This window comes from Tachysurus vachellii, chromosome 3 (assembly GCF_030014155.1).
Source record: "Tachysurus vachellii isolate PV-2020 chromosome 3, HZAU_Pvac_v1, whole genome shotgun sequence".
Taxonomy (NCBI): domain Eukaryota; kingdom Metazoa; phylum Chordata; class Actinopteri; order Siluriformes; family Bagridae; genus Tachysurus; species Tachysurus vachellii.
The window spans coordinates 15,463,574-15,489,180 of NC_083462.1; the positions used below are offsets into that span (position 1 = coordinate 15,463,574).

General features: G+C 39.1%; 1 protein-coding gene across 1 annotated transcript in view; it reads left to right on the forward strand.

Moving 5' to 3' along the window:
• Positions 1-684: 684 nt before the first annotated feature.
• col11a2 (collagen, type XI, alpha 2) overlaps positions 685-25,607 on the forward strand; it is a 49,941-nt gene continuing 25,018 nt past the window's right edge. The window contains exons 1-6 of the mRNA XM_060865977.1: positions 685-816; positions 893-1,013; positions 6,931-7,089; positions 9,176-9,386; positions 9,874-10,036; positions 14,297-14,416. Coding sequence (XP_060721960.1) covers positions 914-1,013; positions 6,931-7,089; positions 9,176-9,386; positions 9,874-10,036; positions 14,297-14,416 — 753 coding nt within the window. The 5' untranslated portion in view covers positions 685-816; positions 893-913. The remainder of the gene's footprint in view (positions 817-892; positions 1,014-6,930; positions 7,090-9,175; positions 9,387-9,873; positions 10,037-14,296; positions 14,417-25,607) is intronic.

Consider the following 25,607-nt stretch of genomic DNA (forward strand, 5'->3'; position numbering starts at 1 on the left):
AGAACATACACCCAGGGTTTAGGAATGTAGTGTGAAACTCCAGCTCATGATGAGCAAGTAATCCTGGGTATTTTGGGTATTTATTAGTGAGTACAGCGTAAAACGGGGGGTGTGTGTGTGTGTGTGTGTGTGTGTGGAAACCTTTAATGTGTTGTGTATTTTTTTTTTAGATAATACTAGCATGTAGTGCAGGTCATGTGACTTTGGGATTATTCCTTATTATTATTATTATTATTATTATTATTATTATTATTATTATTATTATTATTAGATTTGTTCACCTTCATGTTCACATGTAAGGACACATGAGGGTTAATGGTTTGGGGATAATATTCACCTCTCACGTGTGTGAGATAAGGAAATGTACAATTTCGCGTCAATCAGATTAGTGCAAGGAAATAATAAGGCTGTTAAACGGGGAAGCTTTGGGACAGACTGTACACAATAGTGCGTCTGTTCTGGAGCTCGTCTCTAGCCTGTGATTAGTGTGGTTACGCGTGTACCTTCCCTCTCTCCCTCCCTCCCTTCATCCCTCCATCCCTCCCACCATTTCTCCAACAACTTTCTCTCTTTCTCTCTCTCTCATTCCCTCCCTCTCTCTCTCCCCCTCTCTCACGTACACATCCTTCCTAGCATTTCGGGGAGTAAAAGTAAGAAGTGGAAGAGAGACTGGGGGAGAGAAAGTGTGAATCCAAAAATCTCTCTCTTTCTCTCTTTCTCTCTGCTCTCTCTATCACTCCTCCTGACTCAATGGGTCCTTAGCGTCATCTTTATTAGCTTTAATTACTAAGTTTTATGTAAAAGTTGAAAAAAAAGGTGGGTGAATGATAAGATCCGATATTTTAGACAGCGCACAGAACGCGGCGTTAAAAAAGCTCTTTCTACCTTGTAGCATCACCAAAGCTTGGAAACTATGGATATTCGGATGAAACGAAGACCGTGGATCCGAGAGCCTTTATCCCACCTGCTAAGTGTTGTGTTCGTCCTGTGCCTAATTCTCCAGGCACAAGCAGGTAAGGTGTATTTTGTTGGACAGATTCTTATGTATGAACATCTGCATCATCTGTTCATCCAGAAGCGCTCAGCATCTGTCTCACCTTTACGCGTGCGTTTGTTTCTTTATTTCTAATGTTGTCATGTGGAGATTATGGGAGACTATTGCATGGCATTTTTAAAATCGTGTCTATACGAATAAAACACCTTCTTATTCTTTAAACTGTGTAAAGATCACATGCATACGTGTGAGATAAAGCCCCTGGGTGCATGCGGATATCCCAGGAGGTGACAGAGGCTAGGACGGTGCTGGTTGGCTGCAGGTTACTGATGCTGGCTGTACAGGTTGATTTCAGTCACTAACACAATGAACTAGACAAAATGGAACAGCTTAAACTGTTTAAACTACAACATACTTGGATTACATCCAGCTTTTACTCACCAGTCCTCAACTTTTCAGCCTCCAATTAGTGTATAAAGCATGAGTATAAAATCAGACCAGGCCTAACTGTAATCTTGGTTAATTGTGATTAGGATTAAAAAATTGAATATTTTCTCTAGAAGTGTTTTTAACTACAGGTTTTTTCCTCTAAAGACAACATAAATAATAAAAGTCCTGCACCAGTGCTGGAGCAATATATATTTTTATGAATAGAATTGCAATATAATTTATACACAACTATGTGTCTAGATTAGAGTGATAATTAATGCCTATGTTACTTTATAGAAAAAAAACCCAACAACCTGTTTTCTGTGCACAGGTTAATTGATTACCTTGGAATGTAACAGGTAAATAAATGTGTATTACTCTTTTTGTCGTTGATGATGCAAATATTTCATTTGTGCTAAAAAAAATTGAAATCAAAGCAATTAAAAAAAAAATTCCCCAGATGACAAAATGGTGCGTTTGCTGCTTCAAAGTGTTTTTGAAAGTATAGCTTTAATGAATGGGTTATTATGAGAAGTGAGTGAAAGAGTTAGTGTCTCCAGTATGTGTGTGTGTGTGTGTGTGTGTGTGTGTGTGTGTGTGTGTGTGTGTGTGTGTGTGTGTGTGTGTGTGTACTTTGTTCACTTATGTTTATGTAACCGCAAACGTCAGGGGAAAGCACATTTTTTTCACCCGTGAAAAGCCAGAGTTTAATAGTAAGATGAATGCTTTACTGTGTGTGCTGTGTGTGACTGGGTCACTGTTAGAAAGCTCTACAGACCTCAGACCTCTGCTCACACCTAGGCAGATGTTGGAGTCCACCTAAAGGAATGCTCTGAAATTACAGTCACAGGTTTTTGCTATTTAAATAAAAAGATCTGTGTGCAGTGTTAAGCTGAGTTTAAGGCTATATCAGGATATTAGGACATCAGTGGACGTGTTTGATAGCAATGACCTAATACATGTGACATCATATAAAGGGGTGTGGCCAGTGTCCTCCTTATATCATGTCAAAAACAATAATCATGATTTAGGAAAAAATAGACATGTTTACGATGGATGAATATATTTACTGTAACAGCTTAAATAAGTGTAGAGTTCAAACATTTAGAAATGAATCATTTCCAAGATGCAGCAGGTTAAGACTTTCTTAGGTCTTAAGAAAGGTTAAGAATTCTAATAAATGTAGAAAAGACATGACGATGGATTTGATGTGTGTTTAACTGTGTTTTTGATAATGGGAAACGGGCGAAGAGGGAATGTGGCATGTCACACAGAGATTTTAGAGACTGGTTTCATTTAAGGATACATAATAAAATGTCAAAATATTAGATTTATATTTAGAATATATTCATACGTCATATTAGCTGCCAGTGTTTGGAAATGAAGCTCCGGTCTATTATTTATTTACATTAATTATCTAGTTAACATTTCTTTTGAATCTTCAGAATCCGAAACACAATTCAACATAAACAGGAAATGACTGAGTAAATCCATGACTGTGACAGGAAGTGGGCAGCATTTGTCTTTCGCAATGTAACATGCACTTTAATAACTTTACAAATCTCTCTCAGGCCATTTGAACCAAATACAGATACATGGCAGTGTTTTACAATAAAGTGTTAACACTAAGAATCTGTATTTGTATTTTATTTTCATTTGATTAAACACCAAATGTTTTCAAATCACACTGATGCATTGATTCAGTAAACTCACAGGTTTCGCAGGTGCTCATGACAACTTTTGTATTGCAGGAATGTAGAATAATCAGTTCTCAAATGCATATGACATTGTTTACTGCACTTTAATTAGACTGTTTACTGAAGACCTCCTCCACACATCTCACATCTCACACCTCCACACATCTCACACCTCCTCACATCTCACACCTCCTCACACCTCCTCACATCTCACACCTCCTCACACCTCCTCACATCTCACACCTCCTCACACCTCCACACATCTCACACCTCCTCACACCTCCTCACATCTCACACCTCCTCACACCTCCTCACATCTCACACCTCCTCACACCTCCACACATCTCACACCTCCTCACACCTCCTCACATCTCACACCTCCTCACACCTCCACACATCTCACACCTCCTCACACCTCCACACATCTCACACCTCCTCACATCTCACACCTCCTCACACCTCCTCACACCTCCTCACATCTCACACCTCCTCACACCTCCACACATCTCACACCTCCTCACACCTCCACACATCTCACACCTCCTCACACCTCCTCACATCTCACACCTCCACACATCTCACACCCCCTCACACCTCCTTACATCTCACACCTCCACACCTCTCACACCTCCTCACACCTCCTCACATCTCACACCTCCTTACACCTCCACACATCTCACACCTCCTCACATCTCACACCTTCTCACACATCTCACACTTCCTCAAATCTCACATCTCCGCACACATCTCACACTTCCTCACATCTCACACCTTCTCACACTCCCTCAAATCTCACATCCCCACACCTCACACCTCACACCTCCTCACATCTCACACCTTCTCACACTTCCTCAAATCTCACATCTCCTCACACCTCCACACATCTCACACCTCCTCACACCTCACACCTTCTCACACCACCTCTCATCTCACACCTCCTCCACACATTTCACATCTCCTCACATCCTACACATCCTCACACCTCCTCACATCTCACACTTTCTCACATCTCACACCACCTCACACCTCCTCCTCACCTCCTCCTCACACCTCCTCCACACATTTCACATCTCCCCACATCCTACACATCCTCACACCTCCTCACATCCTACACATCCTCACACACAAATCATTTCCCCATTTTGGTTTTGACCACTGACGGACTGTCCTGAAGTGTGGTGGTCCGTCAGGAAAGGTTAGAGTGGTCAGTGTTTTTGTGCTTGAGCAGTACTGTATGTCCTACAAAGGGCTGCTGGGACACACATGAGTCTGAAACTGGGTCCCATTACCAGCACCCTTTATACTTTATCTTGTAGTCTGCTAGACTACCATCTAATTTGTCTTGTCTGGTGTAATAGCTCTGGGACACCACCAGGGGGAGATCCATAATAGCGCCACCCTCACATCCATCCATGTTCTGTTCTGTTCATACTACACAGGGATGCAGGAGAACAGGGCCCTTATTCATGGTGTCTTATTGTAAAGAGGTTCAAATACTTAGTGACAAAATACTATGAAAATTCTTAGAAATGTGGGAGTTTCCCCTTAAAATGAAAGAGAAGATACGAGTAAAGATAAAAGTTATTCCTAAAGCATCTTAACCCATTAAAGGTCAAAAAGTGCTAGCAGTAGTGAGGAGGAATTTTAAGAGTTTTAAGAGCTTCTTAATCAGAGGAGAAAATGAGAAGAAATGTGTTGTACACACAAGGGCATGGTGGCTTAGTGTTTAGCACATTTGCCTCACACCTCCAGGGTTGGGGGTTCGATTCCGGCCTCTGCCTTGTGTGTGTGTGGAGCTTGCATGTTCTCCCTGTGCCTCGGGGGTTTCCTCCGGGTACTCCGGTTTCCTCCCCGGTCCAAAGACATGCATGGTAGGTTGATTGGCATCTTGGGAAAATTGTCTGTAGTGTGTGATTGCGTGAGTGAATGAGAGTGTGTGTGTGCCCTGCGATGGGTTGGCACGCCGTCTAGGGTGTATCCTACCCTGATGCCCGATGACACCTGAGATAGGCACAGGCTCCCTGTGACCCGAGGTAGTTTGGATAAACGGTAGAAAATGAATGAATGAATGAATGAATGTGTTGTATACAATATTTAATAATGATACAGAGTAGACACACACTCTCTCACACACTCTCTCTCACACACACTATATATATATATATATATATATATATATATATATATATATATATATATATATATATATATGTATAAGCCTTGAACTTCAGAGGAGAGAAAAAAGAAGAAAACAAAACAAAAAGAAGCTCTCACTCTAAACATATTACCAGTATAATGAGACCATGTAGCGGTGTTTTAGATTAAAAGCACATTGTGAGTTCACTGTCTTTAAATTAAATCTGTGTAATATGGCCTTTGTGTGCATTTGTGCATGTGTGTGCATGCAGATTTGTGATTCACTGCAATAAAACATAGCAAATACAAATAACTTGATTTCACACAAACATTTCTCTTTTTTAGATGAGAAACTACATTTATTAAGCACTTAAGTAATTAATCCTAAATTCGAACCTATGTGAGATCTTCGACAGTACTACACATCACAGTACATTTCCATTAAAGGAACATACGTTGTTTTAATGTTTATTTAAACGTTTTTAGTGCACTAGAATGATTTTTTGATAGAGAGCGAGACAGAACACTGATCAGTGGCTTGAATACTGAGCCGAATGTCTGGAGAATCTAGTAGAGCAGTTTGATGTAAAAAAAAAAAAAAGTGTGTGTTCAGGGAACAGTTTAGTAAACGTCTATTATAAGGACGTGAAAAACCCTGTGATTTGTAAATCACTGGCATCATGCTGAAGGCTTGTGTATTCTAGTTTGAACTCATCCACAAATGGGAGATACAGTACATGATGGTTAGATCAGTGTAAAGGATTACACCAAGTGTAGCTTGTGCTTTTACAGAATAGTCATGAAGCTCTAGGGTGAAATTACTGAAGTGAACTGTAGGCAGAGTTTAATTATTATTTAGCTGAAGGACATTATGATGTATAGTGGGCTCAGTGGTTAGGAGGTCCTCACACCCGTGCATTTCTTGTTGATTGGTTTATTCTCAGATGTAGGATTCTACTGTTGAGTGGATTTTTAAAACATTGCTGATGTGATTTGTAATAACCGGCTGCTGAGTTTGAATCCTTATGCTCTCTAATTACTGACACTGACACATTAAAAAGCATGTGTTTTTTTTAATATTTGAAATTAAATAATAATATAACCATGTTCTTAAGTTTTAAAAACATAACATTAATAGTTCATGAGAAATTCTCTCTGGATTAAGTGTTATAGATCCTATTTCCTGCAAGTTATTTCAATAAAATTCTTTCTGTTGCTCTCGGTTTCATCTTCACTCCAGATATTTTGGGTCGTACATGGACACAGGTATAATAATCAAATCCTGAATTGATTAGAATCATTTTGGCCTGAAAGTCATTTTAGTTTTATATCAATGTTAAATATGGTTGAATTTTCTCAGTTATCTCTCAGATGACATTGATCATGAGGAAATGAATATTTGAGACATGATTCCTAAGTGTATCATGTAAACATAGCTTCCTTACTCTTCAAGAAGGTTCCTCAGTTCGTCTGGTTCAGTTTCCCTGCTGCAGATGAATGAATTCCCTCTGTCACAACTCTATACACAGTTCTGACACAATTAAAGAATTAAAACTTTTTCTAATGGTAGATGTGTAATGAACGACCAAAATCTCTTCTGATGAACTTTTTTTTTTAATGTAATCAGTTACTGCTGTGAATTTTTACTCATTCTTTGCTTCTCTGTATCCATAGACCCAGTTGATGTTTTGCGGGTTCTCCAGCTTCCTTCACTCCCTGAAGGTGTCCAGAAGGTTCCAGGCTTTTGTGTCTCTCAGCACACTGGTACTGATCATGCGTACCGCATCAGTAAAAAGGCCCAGATCTCTGCTCCAACCAAGCAGCTCTTCCCAGGTACCAACTTATTAACACCAGAGCAAATATTATTCACCAACAGACATATTATATTCTATTTGTATATATATATAAATAAATATATATAATTTATATATAAATTTGTGGCCTTGAAGCCAACTGATTTGTGGTAGGTAGGTGACATTTTTATTGTCCATTCAACAACTGTTAATCTTCAGAAAGTCCTGATTCTGTACTCAACACGGTACACTTTTAGGTTCTGTAGAAATACTACTTACAACTTTTAAGTAATAATTTGCACGAAGTTGTTATTTATCAGATGTTTAGCCTCAGAGAATACATTTTTCATCTAGTGGTTAAAAATGACAACCACGTCTGAAGCCCACAGGATCAGGACTCCAAGACCTCAAGACGGTTTCCAGATTGAAATGCAAAGATCTCATTGAACAAATGCGCTAAATGAAATCTATTAGGATCACTGTTTAATTAAAAGTATGTGCACCTCCTCCTCCTGCGTTGTTTCAATCACATCCATTATTATGAACAGATGAATCAAATCAATCACATAGGCGTGCAGTCTCTGAGGATGAACACTGGAAGTGGAATGAGTGGTACTGAGGAGATAATTGTGACACTGTCATAGGGTGCTTATGTTACCACAAGAAGTTTCTGCCCTGCTAGATCTGCCCCAGTCAGCTGTAAGTGCTATTAGTCTGAAATGGGAGCACAGAGCAGGACCGCCTGAGTGCTGAAGCATGAAGTGCATAAAAACCTGCAATCCTCTGTTACATCACCCACTACAGAGCTCTGGAAGTAACACTTGCACATGAACTGGGCATCAGGAGCTTCATGATAGGGGTTTCATGTCTGTTGCAAATAAGCCGAAGATCACTTTTCGCAATGCCGAGCATGAGCTGGAGTGGTGTATGAAGACACCATGAAGAAGGTGTGTTAACACCATAACAACCCAACTCTGACTCAAACCCACTGAACACCTTTGGGATGAACTGGAACACCAACTGAACCCCAGACCTCCTCACTCTTACCACATCAGTGTCTGATCTCACTAATGATCTTGTAGCTGAAGGAACACAAATCCTCACAGCCACAATCCAACATCTAGTTGGAACAACAAGTAACAAGTAGCCGGGTGTCCATATACGTTTATACTGTGTCTAGAAATTTGTGTCTCAGAAGAAGCTTATAGAGTAAACGCTGGCTGACGGTGTTGCTGATTCTCACCTGCTATGAATTATGAGGTTACTCTATAAATCCATGCCTCAAGATTTATGACTTATTATGGTTCAAACTGTACAATTGTGAATTAATTATATTTAATGTCATTCTGCAACACCAAACTTTACAGTCACACGAGTCCTACATCGTCGTTCAAAAGTTTACACACCCGTGTTAAGAATACACGCTTTTTGTGATGTAAGATGAATAAATTCTTTGTGAAGAATATGAGAGATTGTAGTTAAATTCAGGGAGGGATCAGTACTCGTCAGATGTTCCTGCTGTATGTTCCAGATGTTGCTGTAGGTCCCTCAGCAGCCTCTGTGATAAGTTTTCATCGTATCATTTCGTCAGTTTTGGAGGGATGTCTTGTTCTTGGTGTTGATGATGAACTTCACCTTGTTGCATCTTTTGCTTTTGTACAGGATCGATCTGTTCACAGTGAGATCCCTTTCTTTTTAAGATCAAGGCTTCGGCACTCAGAAGAATCCCAGAAGATGTGAAGAAACACTCACAGAAAAAGTTACTCAGAACCACTTTACTGATGAGAAATGGCTGCTAATTAGTTGTTAAATGAGTGTTTTCCAGAGCAAGCCATCATGCTCTCAGAAACACTCCAACCAGCATAATTATTTTTATTAAATATTTATTTGGCCTATGTGTGTGTGTGTGTGTGGGAGGGGCATACGGTCTCTCACCTGTCAATCACAGATGTTGCTGATAATATATTCAGATTGATTAATTGTTAAGAATTTTAGGGTTATAGGTATTTATTAAATGGCTTTTTAGTCCTGCTTCATAACTCACAATCGTCTCTTCCACTCCTTCCTTCATCACATCTTCATACATGTATTTGGTATTTCTTTAAATCTTTTTCTTTTTCCACAAGGTCGTTTCCCAGAGAACTTCTCCATTATGACCACAGTGAAGGCCAAGGCTGGGCTTCAAGCCTTCCTATTGTCCATCTACAGTGAACAGGGCGTGCAGCAGCTGGGTCTGGAGCTGGGACGCTCCCCTATTTTCCTGTATGAGGACCAGAGCCGCATGCCTCCTCCAGACAAATACCCGTCATTCAAAGGCATCAACCTGGCTGATGGCAAGTCAGTAACCAAACCACTCAGAAAGCAATCACAATATGCATATATTTATCTGTAGGGCTGCAGCTAACTATTATTTAGCTAATCAAAAGCAGTAAGGAGAATAATGATGGTGTTTTCTGTGTAGCTTTAATCTAATTTCTCAATTACTTACAAGCTAATTCAATTTGCTTCACTAATTGTTGCCCAACATTGCATAGTGCATACACTATACGGCATGAGAAAACATTCAGCTCACAGACTCAGTCATTTAGCTGATTTAACAATATAGCTAGAAAGCTGGGCATAAACTAATGACTACAACTCATGAAAACACACGTTACGTCATTACGCCAACAGTGAAGTGTGATGAGAGCTCACAAATTTTTAGAAGATATTTAATCAATGTCCTTATTGTCCTTTAACTTTAAGCAAAGCATTGCCCTGCAAAATTTAGACATCTTAGCTTGACACTGTTCCCTCATCTCTTTCTCCTCCATCAACCCCGTAGGTGGCACCGCATTGCTATCTCTGTACAGAAGAAAAATGTTACCCTTCTCATTGACTGCAAGAAGCAGATAACAAAACCCCTTCCAAGAAGTAACAAACCAGTGGTGGACAACAAAGGCATCACTATCTTTGGTACTCGCCTGTTGGATAACGAAGTCTTCCAGGTCAGTTGGAATTGCTTGTACATTGAATTTAAACCTCTTTGTTGATTCGCAACACCATGCATGCCAAATATCATATCGTCGCTGTCAGGCGGAATTCTCGTATCTCCAAAACCGTTATTTTTCATGAAATTAAAAAAACGCCGTACCTTATCTGCAGTGCACAGGGTTTAGTCTGCGTTGCAATGGATTGACTTGCGCTAAATTCCTGTCCTCAGACGAGCACCAGAACTAGCGGGGGTCAAGATTTTTTTTTCTTTGAGCCCAGTGTTTTGAAGACATTGACAAAATTTGGACATACGAGGTTTCTGCCCGACTATCCGCCCGATATCTATCTGCTAATTTCCTGACATGAAGACAGACTCTTGAGATGAATAAAGAAAAAAAAATTGCTCTAGGCTGTCAAGTATCAATATAAACACATTTATTGGAGAATCTGCTCAGTGCAGTGGGTTGAGGTTTGGGCTGTCACCTCATAGCTTATGTGACTGAGAGTTTGTGTTACTGCCAGTGCCTTCTCCCTGTGTCTGTAAAGTTTCCTCTGGAATATCTAGTGTGTGTAGTGTGTGTATGCAGTAGTAGGGAAGTAGCCCTCTGCTGGATATGTGGAGGTGTCACATATGAGCTTCTGTTAGATATAAATACAATATACAGTCATGGCCAAAGCTTTGAGAATAACACCTAAAATTAATTTTCACAAAGTCTGCTGCCTCAGTTTTTATGATGGCAATTTACATTTACTCCAGAATGTTATGAAGTGTAATTGGATGAATTGCAAATAATCCCTCTTTGCCATGAAAATAACACAGGTGAGAGTGTTGACCAGGACAAGGCTGGACATCACTCTATCATGCTGGGAAGAACATTTCAAGCAGGGTGGTGCTTGAAATGTTCTTCCTCTGGTAACCTGCAAGGAAACACATGCAGTCATCATTGCTTTGCACAAAATGGGATTCACAGGCAAGGATATTGCTGCTAATAAGATTGTACCTAAATCAACCATTTATCAGGTCAAGAACTCAGGGCACCCAAGTAAGTCCAGTAAGCGCCAGGACCGTCTCTTAAAGTTGGTTCAGCTGTGGGATCGGGGCACCACCAACGCAGAGCTTACTCAAGAATGGCAGCAGGCAGGTGTGAGGTAAAGACTTTTGGAGGATGTCCTGGTGTGAAGAAGAGCAGCAAAGAAGGCAGTTCTCTCCAGGAATAACATCAGGGTCAGACTGATATTCTGAAAAAGGTACAAAGATTGGACTGCTGATGACTGGGGTAAAGTCATTTTCTCTGGAATATTCCAATTGTTTGGGGCATCCGGAAAAAAACAGTGAAGAAAAGCTGAGCGATACCATCAGTCCTGTGTCATGCCAACTGTAAAGCATCCTGAGACCATTCATATGTGGGGTCGTGTCTCAGACAAGGGACTGGGCTCACTGACAATTTTGCCTAAGGACCTCCGAGAGTAACTTCTCCCAAACATCCAAGAACAGTTTGCTGATAAACAATGCCATCTCCAGCATGATGGAGCAACCTTGAGGCAAAATTGATAACTAAGTGGCTCGAGGAACAAAACAACAAAATTTTGGGTCCATGGCCAGGAAACTCCCCAGAACGTAATCCCTTTGAGAACTTGTGGTCAATCCTCAAGAGGCAGGTGGACAAACAAAAACCCCCAATTCTGAAAAACCTTTTATTATGTAAGAATGAGCTGCCGTCAGTATAATATATACAGTATAATATATATCCCAATATATATTATGGGACCACACAGCCATCATACCACTCATGAAGGAGATGCACTCTGTCTCCTGGGATGGACATAGTTTGGAATAAAATTGCAAATCACTCCAACAGTAGGAGACCTTGTGAAGATGCTGGACAAGTATTAAAAAGGTTGAATTTGCCAGCTGAAGAACACCATCCCAGCAGTGAAGCATGGTGTGACAGCATGGTGTTGTGGTAGTGCTTTGTTACAGGAGGACTGGTGAACTTCACAAAGCAAATGACATCATGAGGAAGGAAAATTATGTGGACATGAAGTAAAATCTTCAGACATCAGCCAGGAAGTTAAAGTTTGGTTGTAAAATCATTCTTTTAAATCTACAGTGACCCCAAACATACCTCCAAGGACAACTAACTCAGTTACACCTGTTCTGCCTGGAGGAATGGGCCAAAATTCCAGAAATGTGTACTGAGAAGCTTAGAGAAAGCAGCCAAAAATGTTTCACCCAAGTTACACAATTTAAAGATGAATTCTGAGACGATCCTATGAAAACCATAAGACCAGTTAAAACTCGTGTACCATGTGATCAGAACGAAAACGAGAAGAAGGAATGTTAAGAAGTGTATTTAACTTTGAAACACATGATTTATATAACACAGTTTTTGTATACACTTTCTACATTATAAACAGTAGGAAGCCTCCATTATAATGACCATATTAATAAACAATGTATCAGCTGATATCAATAAAATAGTCTCAATCAATAATCAGTAATCAATAAAAGGCCGAAAAGAACTTAAATTACACTTTCAGTTTAGATCGTACAGACAAGATCAATGCATCAATCGAATCTGTAAAGGGTCTACTTTTATTTGTATACACACATAATAACAACAAAACACTGTGCTTTTGTAGAAAATAAACAGACTGCGTTCTCTGCCATCTCGGTCTCGGTCACCACTCTTCACACACACATAAATAAAACAACCCGGATCTCAGCGAATACTTGCCTCAAATACAAGATAAATATATGCATAAAAAGCTTGAAATGTCTACTTTTAAATTAACAAATTCAAGTCAAAAACAAATAATCTATTTTTATGTAATCCGTATGAAAGTAAGGAGTGGTCCAGTTTCTCCTGTTTCGCCTCATTATAGATAATGAGTTCCCGCCTCCGTCTGAGCGCGCTGTTCATATGCAAATGAACTGAGGTGATTCAGGTAACCACGTACACGCTCCCTAGACACAGGAATGAGTACATGAAATCCGGACCTGTGTGCTTTGCAAAGCAAAGCATGGTAAGAGGCAGGACACTACTTGGAAATGCCAGGCATGTGATGTTCACTTGTGTGTTCAGCTGAAAAGGAACCGTTTCCTAGAGTGGCACAAAGATGTATAACTGTTCAATTCTGGGTACTATGTGACAGAGTAGGTTAGTGGGCTTCCTGATTGTGTCTTCTGTGTTATTACTAACTTCTAAAGGGATTTTGTGTGATAGTTACATATTCTAAATAAACTACAAACAAAAAATGCACATTTATTTTGTCCTCGCATTCTTTCTTGTAACTCCTCTCTCAGTCACATACCTGCCTGAAAGGCTCATTATGCGGGCTTTTGTCTTCTCAGGTGTGAATCACATTAATATTCATGATAGTTGACGCCTACTCGCATATGCCCTTTGCAAACAAAAAGTGTCTTAGAAAATCTAAATAAATATATTGTTTTCTGTGAGCGAGTAAACAAGATGACTTTCACATAATTTTGAAGCAAAAACTCTAGGCTACAAGATCCAGTTCTCAAAAGTCTTGTGAACCGATGTTCTGTATGTGTTTTATGGCCTTATTCAAGTGATTTAAAATATTTAATTTTTCACTAACCATGCATAAACATTGTTTTCTCAAAAACACAATCATGTACATACATGCTGCTTACATATTATTGTAGTCCAGTTTGTGCTGATTACAGTGATATTAGACTTTAGCCATTTATGTCTTTATAAGTAACTGAAAAAAGCACAAATGTCAGGGTATGACAAAACTTCTCCAGGCCCTAAAAATACCCTCAGACTCCAGAGGGTTAATAAAAGAGAAATTGCTGATCCTAAGAGTTTTTGTAATAGTTTATTGTATAATGTAGTTATTTTGATGTACATTTTGTCAGCTGTATGCGGGGCAGTGGTGTAAATGGGACAGTGGATGCCACATGTGTAACATATACTATTTAAAAAAGTCCTGGTAGCCCCTTGTGGTCTGGAGGCCTTAACTTGCAAGGAGGCCTTGTTACTGTTTGTAACAAGAAACAATGGAGTTTAAGTCTAACAGCTAAACTGAAAAGGGGCAAAATATCTTAAATGCTAAAAGGAATGAAGACTGGTCAGGAACATTGTTCTAGGAGATGTGAAGATAGTTTGACTTATGATGGAATGGGAATTAAACGTATTCCTACATTATTAGTGTCTGGTTTCCACAGTACAGTGCTAGTGTCTTAAAGGTCCTGGAGGATTTTAACAACAGATCCTTCATCATTGGGTTCTGCTTCTCCACAGGGTGACATCCAGCAGCTGCTGATTGCTTCCAACCCTCAAGCAGCCTATGACTTCTGTGAGCATTACAGTCCCAAGTGTGATTCTCGTCCAGGGATTCAGGCACAGGATCCCAACACTTTTGTGAGTATCATTCTAGTCATGTACATCTCTGCTTATATTAACAGTCATCTTTATTGCACACTTTGCAAATGATAACAAACTTCAGGGCATAATCTAAATCCTACACTTTCTAAGATTTGTAAAAAAAAAAAACATGAAAGTAATATTTAAAACGATGTTTCAGACCTGGCAACCTTTACACATTTTGTATACTTTAGGAACTCTTGAACACTAGATTCACCAGATGTTGAGAGCAGGAACACCAATTGGTGACTTGTGGGAACATAAAATAACACAATCAGACAAAAGCGATGGCCACCCTTCTGTGTTCATATACATGATTGGCTAGTGTCTCTGTGATTGACAGGGAAAGTAGAGTATGCCCTTCCCATCCCAAGAACAAGACTAATATTGTCAGCATGCAAACAAGCATGTTTAGTCAGTCTGCTTGAGGTTCCTCAAGGTTTAAAGCAAGCTTGTGGATGGAGATGTAGGTGATGCCTCTGTGTTCCCTCCATTTTCTTTAGTAGACGTGTCTGAAACAGAATTTTTCAGCAGAATCTAAACACAAGCATTTGATTTTAAGTCTAAAATAATAATCAGATAATGTTTCCTTTTCCTCTGCTATCAAGTGCAATAAGATAAAAAAATAACAAGTCAAAAGAAAGAGGAAAACAGTAATACTGATGGTAATTATACAAATAAACATCTCATAGGATTCTTCTATAATGTCAGTATGAAGAATCCAATGACCAAATCTCTGCAAATTGTCTTAAATTGGCTTAATTTAGCAGTTTAAAATTATGCTTTTTTTGTGAGCACAATCTGCTTTCTTGTGATGAAAACATGAGAACAGTATAAAAAGATAAGCAGAATTTTGCTGTCAAATATAATGAGATATAAATAAAAGAGAAAAAAAATCGAATCTAGTTGGACTTACTGTTGCTCCTCACTCGAGAAGGTCATAATTGTGTAGAACTGAAACATGCCACTGCTTCAAACTCCAACTGTGTAGCTTCTGAAGTGTTTAAGTCAACAGTCACTGTACTGTACTGTCACATACTGTACACTGTATGTATAACTCATTTACCAAAACCCATCAGTATTGTAACCCTATTGTTCACAATGGCAACATGAGGTTCAGATGCCACTGGGGTTCAGACTCCTGCTGACCACCAGTTTTATTAAGAACCTCTGGCTCAAAAGTTTCAAAAGTTTAGAATAAACTGTTATTCAGTACATAGTAGTAAAGACAGTTACACTGAGGTGATGAGGAATATTTTATTTTATTTTAGTTTTTAGATTCTACAAAAGAATCTATAAAACAAAAGACCACACACTTAAATATTAAAATTGGAGATTATTGCAATATGTAGATTATGTACATTTTTTAAAATGTTTAAATCAACTACTTAAAATGAAATTCTTAAAATTAGAAATGCAAAACAAATTAAAAAGTAAAAAAAAGTAATCTTTATGCATAAAAATATATATATAATAATTATACAATAAAAGAGGAGAAAGAGCCAATTAAAGAATACAGAGACTGGTTGCACCACATGATATTTTACCTTTCAAATTGAACAGGCACAAAACTAACCAAGTCTGTTATTAAATCTAATAAAAACACAGATTTATTGATGTGATTTATTTTTCATTATTTTCTGGAGGTGATACCAGATGACAACTATGCAATATATGACAAATATAAAGCAGTAGGTAAAAGTGATAAACTTTATTAATCTTTTCCTGCTCCTATTTTCTCTTCAAACAGCTTTCGTGTGCTGTGTTTCTTTGGTTGTGTAATATACAGTATGTAGATAGAGATTAGAGGCTCAGGTACATCAATACAGTCTCACACATCCAGATTCACTAATCTTGTGTACAGCACTATATAAGGAAAACAATCTCATCCTTAAAGCAGACGCGCTGGACAGCACAGCTAAGGAGAAAAGAGAAAGTGCATGCTGTATATTGCTTTGCCCAACAGTAATTTGCAAGTGTGCAATTTTAATTATAATACATATTTGCTGGCCACATTAATAGGAACACCTGTACTTCAGCTCATTCATGCACTTATCTAATCAGCTAATCATGTGGCAGAACTACAGTGCATAACATCGTACAGACAGGTCAAGTGCTTCAGTTCATATCAAACATCAGAAGGTGGAAAATATAATATCTCTGTGTCTTTTGGTGCCAGACAGGTGGGTTCGAGTATACATGTGTTCATAATAAAGTGGCCAGTCATTGTAATGCCATTCTCATGGTGTCTTTAATGATGAATGTCATTATGTTTTTCTCAGGTCGTTTTACTGTGATCTTTTTCTCTAATAGTTTAGCTAAAATCTAATTTACAGTATATTTCCATTTGCCTGCATTTATTATTGTAGTTAGAAGCATTGTGTTCACTGGAAGGTTTATTAAATGTTTGCTTCACAGTGAGTGACCTTGTACCTTGGTGAAGCTATCAGTATCCTGACCTGTGCTAACACTTGTTTTTGGGTCTCAGCTATCAATATATGCTCAATAAGTGTATTAATTTACAGCGTTACATCTCATGTTCATATTGAGTACAGCAACAGTGACTGTAGTGACACTTGTTAAAATCTGAATCCGTGTGTTATTTGTTGCTTCCATCTTTTTACTTACGCTCAGTATGTTATAATCTCTCTCTCTCTCTCTCTCTCTCTCTCTCTCTCTCTCTCTCTCTCTCTCTCTCTCTCTGCACAGTGTGCCAGTTAAGCATCGTTTATTTATTTGTTCATTTATTTATTTATTGATCAGAACTAAAGTATTGATATATTTGGCCCTCATTCTCTGTATCCATGCAATCCACAAGCTTCCTGTTTGCACTATTAGAGAATATCAGTAGTTCTTATCCTTAATCTGATTATTGTTACTTGACAAACACATTAAATATGAACTTCCATACATTTATTTATTTTTTTGCATAAAAATAGAATGTTATGTTTAAATATTTTCTGCACCAGACTTTGACACAATCAATATACGAGTAGTCTTAATGTCATTATGTCATCAAACACCAACCCTTCTTTTTTTTTCTCTCCTCCTGCCCTTCCCCAATACTTCCAATCCCCCTTTTCTCTGTTTTTATCTTTTACTTTCACTACCTCAACGAACCATAATACATTAATAATCCAAAACCAAACTACAAAACAACAACAACCCCAAACCATAAACTGTAGGGCAGCAAGATAACCAAATCCACACCTTCCACTAAGCCAGCCAAATCTTATAAAACAATACTTAGCTCAGTTAAATCAGCTGCTTCAGCCAAGCAAATGAAAATAGCCCTACACTCAACCAAATCTACCAAGCCTGCCAAGACCAGACCTACGTCTGGGAGAGTTTCACATCCAGACATTAAGTCAACTGTGAAAGGATCTGAAAATACAAAGCAAAGTGATAAAGTGAAAGTAAATGAAATAAACAATGGCAAGAATAGAGGAAAAAATACGGCCAGTGCTGCTGCTGCTAAAGGCTACAGCAGTGGTAGAATAAACAGCAGTGGTAAGGTTAGTACTAACGGAAAGGCAGCTGTTAATGTGAACATTGTTCCTAAAGCCAGCAGCAGTAACAGAAAGGCATCAGCTGTGAAACAAACAAATGCTGCCACTAAAGCCAAAAATATCAACAGTCAAAAATCAACTAAGAAAACTGGCACTGTGCATGAAACTTTGGCCAGCAGGTACGGAGTAAAAAAAGGTTTCAGGCCACAGAGTTTAGCCAAACCTCCATTTACCAAAACCACACCAAGGAATACAAACCCTCCAGCTCACACACTTTCTCCAGTCCTTTTCACCATCCCAGAGAAATCTGTCACTAGCATCAAATCAAATCAATCCCCGCCCTTCAACAAGGCTGCAGTCAGTGGCACCAGCATCTCTACTTCAGAAAAACTCAGGAAGAAACCAACCAATGGTTATCAACAGGTACAGAATTAAGAACCCATGTTGGCTGTCCAGAGCTTTATTTCCAACCTCATAGTTCAAGCATTTAAAACCTCCTTCCCACAGTCGATCCCATAGTCAGAGTGTTGGCCTGGAATGACACTTTCCAATATCAATAAAATATGATATATATGATATATTTTAGTAACACTCTGACTCTGGTATTTGGAGAATAAATCTTTTAAGTATTTACACACATACTGTGCCATTCCTGATATTGTAGAAGGCTAAAGCAGGTTGGTATGTGTCTACAAAATCAGAAATACAGTATGGGTCTTGAGTATGAGTATGAGTATTATCCCATGTGCAGTTCCACTGTAGCATGACATATAGGTTAGAGTATGCATGTGTTTTCAGTAGAGACCCATCATTTCTAAAGAAGTTTGTCTGATGTTCTATCTATCTATCTATCTATCTATCTATCTATCTATCTATCTATCTATCTATCTATCTATCTATCTATCTATCTATCTATCTATCTATCTATCTATCTATCTATCTATCTATCTTCTTGTCTCATTTACTATTTGTCCAAGACACAATTGTGTTCACTTCTGTCTCCTGCATATCAGCTCTGCCTGTGTATGTCCACAGACCCAGTCCTGCACGGTTACAATGAACAGTAGTGCATGAATAAATCATGCGAACGATGGGCTGCTGATACTCACTGATTGAATGATAATTGAACTTCATACTATGAATTCAATTTTTCAACATTTCTTTCTCCTTTCATGTGACATTGAGCAAGTGACATTCCCTGAAATACGTTCATCGTTATAGCTTTGTCTTTTATTCGCTCAGATGCAAGGGCGTGTCTAAGAACCAGGAAAACCTTTAAAAAATGCTTTAGACGTTCTAGCATCCCAGTAATGAGGTTGGAATATACTGAGCCACTGGACCCTCTTGACCGTTTCATATATCATGTGATCTCACGATCATGACAAACGATATGATAAAGCGGAATCAACTGTGACACTACTGCATGAGTCTCTGTCTGGTCCTCTTTTTACTGTGTGTACACACACTCTCCTCTCACTGTCAGTCTGCACAACCTATTTCAATGTCTGCTAGTTCATTAGAGAGTAAGGATTTGTGTAAGCATGCAAACATTTGTTAAAGGTAATGTTACAGGCCCACGCACGAAAGAGCCTGTAACACATCCACACTGTCATTATTGCTGTCTTGCTTTTTTCTTAGACATGTGAATGTGAGTGATGCAGTTTCACAGAAGAAACGACTGCTACTGTGTTTATTTATACTGCTGATCACTACATGAAGCTCTTATCTTATGTGGCATACCTCAAACACATGTTAATTTATCCATTACAGTCATCTGTAAAGAATATACAGTATAGTGTTTCTCTGCAAAATATAAAAACATCACATATTCATTATTAAGCAGGTGAAAGCTGAGATGTAGTAAAGACTTCATCATACCTGTGGTCCTTTACATATTTTGTGTAGAAGGTATGAGTTTTGTGAATCATATCAGTCTGAAATGATTGACAGACATTCCACCTTTCACCCATCTCATGTCAGTAAGGTTCTCATCAGCACCAAACCATTAGAAACATGTGCATATAGTAAACATCAGTTTGTTGTATTTATTTGGATGGCAAAGAAAATAGTCAAAAGTGGCACACAGTTTTTAACCAATCGAGAAAAAACAGGCCCTAAATGTACTTTAATACATCTGTTATAAACCTTGTTATGTTTCCCAATACCATTCCTTGACAATGTGACATTTTGGGTTCATTGAAATCAATACGTTTTATGGCAGTAATTTTGATCCTGACTACAATCATTTTACTGTAGACTGTAGACAAATAATCATTTTTCTAACACAGATTTAACTCACTAATCCAATCAGGATGTAGATCCTGCGTAGCTAGGCTGGCCATGCCCCCTCAGAAACCATTACTCTCACAACATAAAGGAGGAAAGTGACCAGTGATCTGACCGGACATGACGTATTCACAGGATAAGTAACACATGCACTTTAGTCCACTGAATAAATGAAGATGATTTAACACTGAAACTAAACACATTGATATTCACACATTAATTTATTTACCTTGGGAAAGTTTCACTTATTCAGAGATGGGTTAAGCACATGTGCATGTTTAGGGGTAGGTGCTAGCTGAAAACTATTCACCAATCTGAACAATTTTTGTAGCTTTTCTAGTAAGCAGCAGTATGGCTTCATGCCCAGAAAGAGCCCTACTGATGCAATTTCTCCTCTGAGAATGTTAATGAAGTACAGAGATGGTCAGAAGTTTAGTATTATAAACTGTCACCCAAATGAGGATGAGGTTCACTTCTGTGTCTGGTTCCTCTCAAGGTTTCTTCCTCTTATCATCTCAGGGAGTTTTTCCTTGCCGCCATTGCCCTTCGGCTTGCTCATTAGGGATAGATATATAGTGTCTTAAATTAATTTAATCTTTTTAAAATTAATTTGAAACTTTAATTGTATGTATTCACTTCTTTATTTTTATTCTTATTTTTTCTTCCTCTTATTATTATTATAATATATTTATTTCCTTTTCTATCTCTTCTGTTTCCATACTTCTGTATAGCTGCTTTGAGACAATGGGAAATTTTTAAAAGCACAATACAAATAAATTGATTTGAATTTAATTGAATAGAAGGAGTTGCGCTGCATCTTTTATGGATTTAGTGAAAGCATATGACAGCTTGCCGAGAGAGGAGCTATGGTACTGTATGAGGATGTCAGGAGTGGTGGAGAAGTACATCAGAGGAGTTCAGGATATGTATGAGAGGAGTATGACAGCAGTGAGATATGCTGTAGGTCAGACAGAGGAATTCAAGGTGGAAGTTGGGATACATCAAGGATCTGTTTTGAGTCCCTTCTTGTTTTCTATGTTGATGGACAGTTTGACAGAGTTTGTGGATGACATTTAGATCTGTAGTGAGAGTAGAGAGCAGGTGGAGGAACACCTGGAAAGGTGGAGGTCTGCTCTGGAAAGAAGAGGAATGAAAGTCAGTAATTGTAACACAGAATACATGTGTATGAATGAGAGGGAGGGAAGTAGAACAGTGAAACTACAGGGGGCTGAGGTCAAGGATTTGGGGTCAAATATTCAGTGTGACAGAGGTGTGGAAAAGAGGTGAAAATGTAAGTGCAGGTTGGTTGGAGTGGGTGGAGAAAAGTGTCAGGAGTGTTGTGTGTGTAACAGAAGAGTGTCAGGAGTGTTGTGTGTGTGACAGAAGAGTGTCAGGAGTGTTGTGTGTGTGACAGCAGAGTGTCAGGAGTGTTGTGTGTGTGACAGAAGAGTGTCAGGAGTGTTGTGTGTGACAGAAGAGTGTCAGGAGAGTTGTGTGACAGAAGAGTGTCAGGAGTGTTGTGTGTGTGACAGAAGAGTGTCAAGAGTGTTGTGTGTGTGACAGAAGAGTGTCAGGAGTGTTGTGTGTGTGACAGAAGTATAAGGTCCTGCTGTTTGTGTTCAAAGCCATCAATGGTCTGGCCCTGGCCTACCTCGCCGAAATAATAACGGTCTACCAACCAGCCAGAACTCTCCGCTCCTCTGGACATACCTCTCTGGTCACTCCCAAGTACAAATATAAAACGTTTGGAGGCCGGTCATTTGCCGGGGACCAAAGCTGTGGAACGCACTTCCAGCACACATACAATGCATCACTGTGCTGAGTGTTTTTAAATCGCAGTTAAAAACTCATTTATTCATACAAGCTTTCAACACTTAGCCCCTGGTTCAACTACTATTTTATGTAGATTGTGTTCTTATATTTTATTAGCTATTGTTTTCCTGGAAAGTGCCTTGTGCTCCTTTTGGTTGTTGTAAGGTGCTCTATAAATAAAATTTGATTGATTGATAAGAGTGTCAGGAGTGTGGTGTGTGTGTGTGACAGAAGAGTGTCAGGAGTATTGTGTGTGTAACAGAAGCGTGTCAGGAGTGTTGTGTGTGTGTGACAGAAGAGTGTCAGGAGTGTTGTGTGTGACAGAAGAGTGTCAGGAGTGTTGTGTGTGACAGAAGAGTGTCAAGAGTGTTGTGTGTGTGACAGAAGAGTGTCAAGAGTGTTGTGTGTGTGACAGAAGAGTGTCAAGAGTGTTGTGTGTGTGACAGAAGAGTGTCAGGAGTGTTGTGTGTGTGACATAAGAGTGTCAGGAGTGTTGTGTGTGTGTGACAGAAGAGTGTCAGGAGTGTTGTGTGTGATAGAAGAGTGTCAGGAGTGTTGTGTGTGACAGAAGAGTGTCAGGAGTGTTGTGTGTGACAGAAGAGTGTCAGGAGTGTTGTGTGTGTGTGACAGAAGAGTGTCAAGAGTGTCGTGTGCGTGACAGAAGAGTGCCAAGAGTGTCGGGTGTGTGACAGAAGAGTGTCAAGAGTGTTGTGTGTGTGACAGAAGAGTGTCAGGAGCGTTGTGTGTGACAGAAGAGTGTCCACAAGAATGAAAGGAAAGGTGTAGAAGACAGTAGTGAGAGCAGCTCTGCTGTATGGGTTACAGACTGTAACAGTTAGGAAAAGACATGAGGCAGAGATGGAGGTAGCAGAGATGAGGATGTTGAGGTTCTCTTTAGGAGTGACAAGGATGGACAGGATTAGGAACGAGCAAATCAGTGGGACAGCTCAGGTTGGCTGTTTTGGGGACGAGGACAGAGAGACTAGATTGAGATGGTTTGGACATGTACAGAGGAGGCAGATGGTTATGTTATGGTATGGTAGAAGGATGTTGGAGATGGAGCTGCAGGTAAGCGGTCAAGAGGAAGGACAAAGAGGAGATATATGGATGTGTAAAATGAGGACATGAAGGTAACTGGTGTGAGAGAAGAGGATGCTGGAGACAGATGATTCACTGTGGTGATCCCTAACAGGAAAAGTCAAAATTAGTAGAAGAAACTTTTATTGTGACAAGCTACTTTATCTTGCTACATCACGGCTATGACACTTTTCATAGTCAGAATAATGACATTGTTATGGTTTGGTTCCCTCAGTTTTTGTGCAGTTTTGCGCACTAGCTTGTGATGAGTTACTGTATGGGTCTGGTTTATTCCTTGTGTTGTCTCATGCTCAGAAAAACAGCAATGAAGCCCCCTGGAGCAGACAAGGCTTTGTTCAAGGGCCTACCAGTGGCAGTTTGGCCATGTTGGGGCTTAAACCCTGACCTCCTTATCAGAGCCTTAAGCATTGAGACAGCACATGCTTGAGCAAGAAGTATTAAGTCCAGTGCCACATAAATATGACAATTAAGTAATTGTATTTTACTTTAGAAATATCTTAATTTTAGAATTTCTTTTGTGTTTAACCCATCTCTGAACAATATGTATACTATTCCTTGCAGAAATATTCACTTTTGGACTCTACAGATAGTTATAAGATGTTACCATGGTGATGTGGCCATTATATGTACAAATATTACATAATATCTAACAGTCTGCAATAATGCCATTTCTTAATAACAGACCTCTGTAGTGCCCTGTGTGGTCATGGACATGTTTATCAAGGGACAATTCAATGATGTACAAAATTTCCTTTTGTTATGGTTCTGATGGTTAGAGATTACAATCACCAGCATGACGTGAAAGAAATCTCGTAAAATAGGAGTCACCCAGGAAATATCTGACACAAATGACACTGTCTTCAGGGTAGATTCCACAGCATGCATTATTTCTGAAGCAGATGATCTCTTGAGATGAATATGAGTAAAGCATTCAGCTTTAACACATAGAAAGCAAAACAAAAGGGTTTGGATGTCAAAGCAGCACTGTGAAAAAGGTTTGTGTTTAATTATGTTATGAAGTTGGATGTGGAAATCCACAGGAAATGGTAAGTAGATGGTAAGGAACACGATGCACGTAAATCTAGCTGTCAGAAGCTTTGTAGATTAGCTATCTAGTGCTTCATCATATACTTGTGTTCTTCCCCTTGTTTAAGACAATTAATAGTACAAATAAAGGTAACACTTCTCTTGTTTATGTATAATATAAGATAATGTAGTAAGCTAATAAAAAGCTAATACAATGGCTGCTGTACATTATGTCACAATACACAAGAATATGGTCAAGCGTTTTCAGACCTAACCCATGCTTACGGCATGTGATATGCACAGAGAGACAGGTTCTGTGTGTGTGTGTGTGTGTGTGTGTGTGTATAGAACTGCAGGTAAGGCTGAGCATTCTGATTCTCTGCTTTCTTTCTTTGAGTCTTTCCTTTTTGAATATCATTTGTTCTGACACTGCTTCACTTTATCCTCCACTCCATTGTTATGTTTTGCTCTGCCACATGCTATTCTGCTATTATCTGCTGTCTACATTCATTCTCAATGGCATGGCCCAGGTGCATGAGACGGTGATGGGTGAGGAGGTAGAAGAGACCAAAGACGGTGGTGAGATGGGGTCTCAGACAAATGCTGAGGAGTCTGAGACTGGAGACTTTGGCATGGAGGAATATGATTATTCCTACAAAGACTACAATGAACCTGCTCCTGAGGGAGAGACTGGTGGTGACATAGGCCAAACCTTGGGTGCTGTCACGGATGAGGGAGGTGTAAGTCATGTTGTGCTTTCTGGCAAGTTCGCTTGAATGTTTAGAGATGATGCTGTTTGTCTTGTAGAGGCATCCTACAGAAATGGACAGAGACTGGGCATAGAGGCAAACCAAGTTTACCTAATGATAGAATTGAACTCAAATGACCATCTACAGTACATGATTCCTTTATCAACAACCAGTCTCTGAACCCACTCTGAAAGATTCCACTGCAAAGTCACATATTGTGCTTTTCAGTTTGTGTTAAAAGATTTCAGATCACAGAATATTCCTTTACACACTTCCTGAGAATAGTCCATGAAAATGAAAAGGCGAAACTTGTTCTGGATTCGTAAATAAAAATCCGAACATTTTTTCCCTCTAGTATTATAACATTGGTTAGTTGTATGCATGTAGTATGCATGTAGACTGACAGTCTATAGTTTGGTACAATACTGTACTCTACTTTTTAGTTGGTATACCACCAGAGTTCAGCCGACGTCAGAAAACAAGGTGACAGGATGTGTAACTTGTGCCAAAGATATCCTTTACTTATTAACATCGTTTATTATGTTCAGTTCACTGTGAATCATTTTGAATTTCTTTCAATTCATCTCTCAAGACAAGTCCACAGCACCTTCAGTAAAATTGGGAGCTATTCTCCTGGGAAAAAGCAGCCACTGAGGTTTGAAGAAGCAAGCATTTACTTCTGTACACATTGTGAGCTCACACAAAGCA